The 5,000-nt window shown below is 44.3% G+C and overlaps 1 protein-coding gene across 18 annotated transcripts in view; it reads left to right on the top strand.

The window, feature by feature from the left end:
* Positions 1-114: 114 nt before the first annotated feature.
* Positions 115-5,000, top strand: part of FoxP (forkhead box transcription factor P) — a 45,351-nt gene continuing 40,465 nt past the window's right edge. For 8 of the 18 annotated variants that reach the window (XM_086550078.1, XM_086550079.1, XM_086550081.1 and 5 more), the window contains exons 1-2: positions 117-715; positions 2,499-2,621. In XM_086550078.1, the coding sequence (XP_086406204.1) occupies positions 680-715; positions 2,499-2,621 (159 nt within the window). In that variant the 5' untranslated portion in view covers positions 117-679. Of the gene's footprint in view, positions 716-2,498; positions 2,622-5,000 lie in introns of all 18 variants that reach the window. The other 10 variants (XM_086550068.1, XM_086550072.1, XM_086550071.1 and 7 more) reach the window with 4 other exon arrangements.

Genomic DNA, 5,000 nt, shown 5'->3' on the forward strand with positions numbered 1-5,000 from the left:
GGGGAGAAAGAGGGGGCGGGGAGACGGGGGGAGGAGAGAGGAGAGTGGGGGAGGGGGGGGGTGAGCAGGGTAAGGATGCCTGGGATGAAGTTATTGCATAGCTGTTTATTCCCAGCCAGGCTAGTTGCTCGCGGACCACAGTGCGGGGTGGACGTACACCTCTCGCTCCCTTGCGACTCCCCGCCACACCGCTCACGGCTCCTCACGCGCTGCCTCCGCTCGCTCGCTCGCTCGCCTCGTCTCGCCTCTTGTGTGTCCCCGAGTTTTTAATCTCTCGATTGACGGACGATTTCGAGGTGTTTAAAAAAAAAAAGAAGACAGTTTTTTGCCCCCCCCCCTCCTCTGCATCGTGTGAGAATTTAAAAAAAGGGAGAGAAAGAATCTAGAGAAAAGGGAAAAGAAACCAGACGAACATTTACTCTCTCCCCTAATGTGCCGGACGAATTTGTGAAGTTTGTCATTGACTCTTACCGCTAATATTCCAAAACAGCGGTCCGCATTTTTTTTTCTTTTTTTTTTTTTTTTGAGTCTACTAATAGACATCAAAACCAATCAAGACATTGATGGGGATTGACCAATCATCACCACGCCGAGTTGAAGACTTAACGAAAGAGAAAGAAGAAGAAGAAACACAAGAAACTTGCCAGATTTTGAAGACGTTCGCTCAAAAACCTCCCCGATGTTAGCCTTAGAAACCCCAATGGATCTGTTTCACGTAAGTTAATAGAGATTAGAATTATCACTATTTATCATTCTTATTGTTGTTGTTTGTTGTTGTTGTTATTGTTGTTGTTGTTAGGATTAATCTACTCCATTAGGTTACTCTTCTGAGAGTACCAGCGTGATTCGCATAAGCTAAGTTAAGTTCCTCTGGGTTTGAATTAACGCAAGGATAGAGAGATAGATGGATAGATGCGTTGTTGTTTCGCCACCGACGGAAGTTGTGTTAAAACAGCGTGTGTGTGGAGTTTCGCGATAACGGCCCGGTGAAGGAAGTCGTTGGTTATTTTTTCATACTCTTTTTTTTTAATGATTTTTTTTTATTTACTAACTACCCCCCCCCCTCTCTCTCTCTCTCTCTCTCCTCATACCATACCCACTATACCTAGCCCCCCCTCCCCTCCCTACACCCTCCCCCTCTCGGCTGAAACAGATATCGCACAAATTTGAGTTTATTTTGCTGTCCACTTGGCCGGGTTGGTGTGTGTACTTACATGTATTTTAAGAGGATCAGCAAAGCGTGTAAAGAGGGGAACGTGCTGAAGTAGCCACTAGCTCCAGCACGAACGCCAGGCATCAGTAAATAAGCGACAAACACGAACGATTGTGAGAAGTAAATAAGTTGGTGAAAGAGGAAGAGGCTAGAGAGTGAGAGAGACAGAGAGAGACAGAGAAGAAAAAATAAATCCGAGAGAAAGAGAACTCATGGATGGAAGTGAAATAGAAGGGAGAGAGAGAGAGAGAGAGAGAGAGAGAGAGAGAGAGAGAGAGAGAGAGAGACGAAACAGAAGAAAAGATAAATAATAATCCGTTTGCGTGAATATCCAACAGGTGATCGTAGCGGAGAAGCGTTGGTCACTTGCTCGCCGGTCCCGCTTGTACTTTCTGGAACTCTTCACTAAATTCAACTTGAGTTTTCCGTAAACATTCGCGGTTGAATGGTGTTTTATTTTATATCTCTTGATGTGAGAAGGGTTGGCTTTGAGCGATGATAAAAATATCTCCTTTTTTTCTTGCTGTTGCGCTGAGGACGACGGCGGAGAGTGAGAGAGAGAGAGCGAGAGTGAGAGAGAGAGAGACTGATCACCAAAGAGCGTGGCATGAAGTAATCATTCGCACATAGATATCTAGATAAAACAAGAACACGCTGAAACGGAGATGGTCGGTAAACGGAGAAAGAGAGCGGAGGGAATGATAGGAGGGGGAGGAAGAGGAATGATAAGACCCCTCCTTCCTCCCCTTCCCCTCCTCCCTCCCTCCCCCTCCCTCCCTCCCTCCGCACCGCCTTGAGTACACAGGAGTTGATGTTACAAATATCCCGGAGGGAACCAGGGATTGAGGGTGGGCGGGCGGGTGGGGTGGATGGGTGGTGGGCCCGGGGTGGCGTGGTGGGTTTGGGTCAAAGTGAGGGGAGAAGGGAGGGAAAGAGCGAGGGGAGAGAGGGAGAGAGGCGTTATGAGCGGGTGTCAAAGTAGCAAGCAGGTGTGGAGATGGTGTGGGAGGAGCGCTGGCCGTGCATGGGAACAGATCATGCAGGAGTGAGGGAAGGCCGTCGCCGCATGCATGCCTGCGAGGAGAGGGGAAAAGGAGGACTTCTCCGTGTATGGTGAATCATGACGCTAATTTTATTCACGGGCTGCAGATGTGGGAAAGTGATTTACCACTTCACACGTGATAATTCGATTTCCACCATTAATAGTAATTTATTATCTGTCTTTTTTTATGTGCATGCGTGTGTCTAGCAAACACATGTTAAATCCGTATCTTTCCTTCAACAGCAGCAGCAACAGCAGCTGGCTGAGTTGGGTCGCAAACAGCTGGAGCAGATCCTGCAGCAGCTACAGGAGCAGCTGCAGGTCAACCTCATTCAGCAGACGCAGCTCATGCAGACAGCAGACAAGGTACGTTTCAGCGGAGGAATTTTTACTGAATGCGGCCGAAGTCAGGTCCGATCGGAGGATTAGCTCTGGTTGGTAAAGGAATGTATAGTGTTTAATGCTATCATCATTACGTGAATATATACCCAATTAGATCAGATTTTTCCCTCCATATGAAAGATAAGTTTACAAGATTAAGCCTGAAGTTGCGATTAATGGAACGGCGATCCTATTGTCAGACCGTAGTACAAGCGACTGAAAAACTGAGGCACGCCGGTCTTATTTTCAGTGTCGCATCCTAGAGATTAAGTGTGTAAGTGATCACACGGTGCAGGATGCATGTAAAACAACAGCTAAAAATTGTGATATAGAAGTAATGACGATTATAATTACAGATCAGTTTCTACTTCTTTTTTATGTACATCGGCAGAGGAGTCCCTATCGTTACGTAGACGTAATATAGACGGAATATAGAAGGAGGTTACAGATAGGTTTCTGATCCAGTATTTATTTATTTATTTTTTTTTTAGAATATCGGGCGGGTCAAAAGGGCGGCGAGAGGGGCGTGTGGGCGGGCGGTAAGGAGAGAATGAGGGCGGGTAGGCGGACGGGCGGGCGGGATCCGTATCTCTCTCTCTCTCTCTCTCTCTCTCTGATCCGACGGTCGAGTCTGCCCAAAGTTGACATCGATAGTGTTCCGTGAACGGTTTCGGTCGAATCGATACGGTCGCCGAGACTCCATTAGCGGCCTCTGATCGGGGTGTAAATGTCAATGGATGAGATCGTCCTCTGCGGCGTCTCCCTCTTCTTCGTCTTCTGCGTCTTCTTCTTCTTCTTCGTCTTCTTCGTCTTCTTCGTCTTCTTCTTCTTCTTCTTCTGCGTCTTCTACGTCTTCTTCTTCTTCTTCTCTTGCGTCTTCTTCTTCTTCTTCTGCGTCTTCTTCTTCTTAATCTTCTGCGTCTTCTCCTTCTTCTTCGTCTTAGGCGTCTTCTTCTTATTCTCCGTCTTTTCCTCCTTCCTCTTCTTCTCCTTCTTCTACATCCTTGTCCGCCCTTCCTTTTGAGGGAAGTAGTAATAGAGAGAGCGAAGAGGGTGACAATGAGCGAAGAGGATTCACTCACTGTTTCTTCTTCATCTTCTCCCTCTTCCTTACCCGGCCTCCAGGAGAAGAAAAGCAGAAGAAACCGGAGATAGAGAGAATAGAGAGACTAGAGATTCTCTCTCTCTATCTATCTATCTATCTATCTCTATCTATCTATCTATCTATTTCTCTCTCTCTCTCTCTCTCTCTCTCTCTCTCTCTCTCTCTCTCTCTCTCTCTCTCTCTCTCTCTTTGTCTCTCTGTCTGTCTCGCGAGGAAGACAAAGAAAAGGTAATTAGTATTCTTCGACAGGTAGAGAGAGTACATCCGACGCTACCCTGCGATAGAACGTGTACCATTAGCGAACACTGAACGTCAACAAATGAAAATTAAATTTATCTTTGACCGAAAACTTTTTTTTTCTTCTATTTTGATTTGTTAATTTTCTTTGTTATACTTTTTGTTAAACCATAAAGCCTATATAGTGGATAATAATGATAATAATAATGATAACGAAGATGCCGATGATAGTGATTAATGCATCAACCAAAACTAATTTGATTACGGAAGAACCGAAAATAATAACGTATTTAACGGGTACCTTAGTTAGTTATTCCGGCGCTCGGGAAAAGACCGACGTTCTGAAACTCCTGAAACCGGCTTCGGAAGGACGTCGCTGTAGGAAGAACTTCAGGCTAGCCCTAGACATCAGGCTAATATGCAAATTATTATTATTATTTATTTATTTTTATTTTTTTGTTAGTGATAAGGGCCGTTCCGGGAAGAGAGGTATAATTATTGTACCCTGTGATACCATAGAAGTGTTCGAAATTGATAATAGTTTATGATCTACGGCTGTAAAATGTATATGCGACATTTACAGGACTATGAATATTTATGTGAGCTGTTTATTAATGGTAATGAGAATCTTGATATTGGTTACGGTTATTCATACCATCATTATGGCAATGCTGTATGATTAGAGGGTGATAGGATATGACGTAAGACTGATTATAGTGAAAATATATAGGTTAATAAAATATGAGATGATGATAATATTAATGATGATAAAATAATGATAATTATAGTGATGATAATAGTAAGACACATAATAATGATAGTAATGGTGATATAAATGATGATAGCAAGAGCGAAAGATAACCATCATTATTTCAATCATTATTAACCCTTGATTAATATTCCGATTGTTTTCGGCAGTGGCGTAAAAAATCTGCGGTCTTTACACGCCCGCCGTCGAGTCCCCGCGCTGTACAACTTCCGATTTAAACAAAAACACCGTAAATGTTTCCGCGGCAACACTT

Source organism: Penaeus japonicus, unplaced genomic scaffold (genome assembly GCF_977035675.1).
Source record: "Penaeus japonicus unplaced genomic scaffold, GWHDUDI00000001_assembly GWHDUDI00000023, whole genome shotgun sequence".
NCBI lineage: Eukaryota > Metazoa > Arthropoda > Malacostraca > Decapoda > Penaeidae > Penaeus > Penaeus japonicus.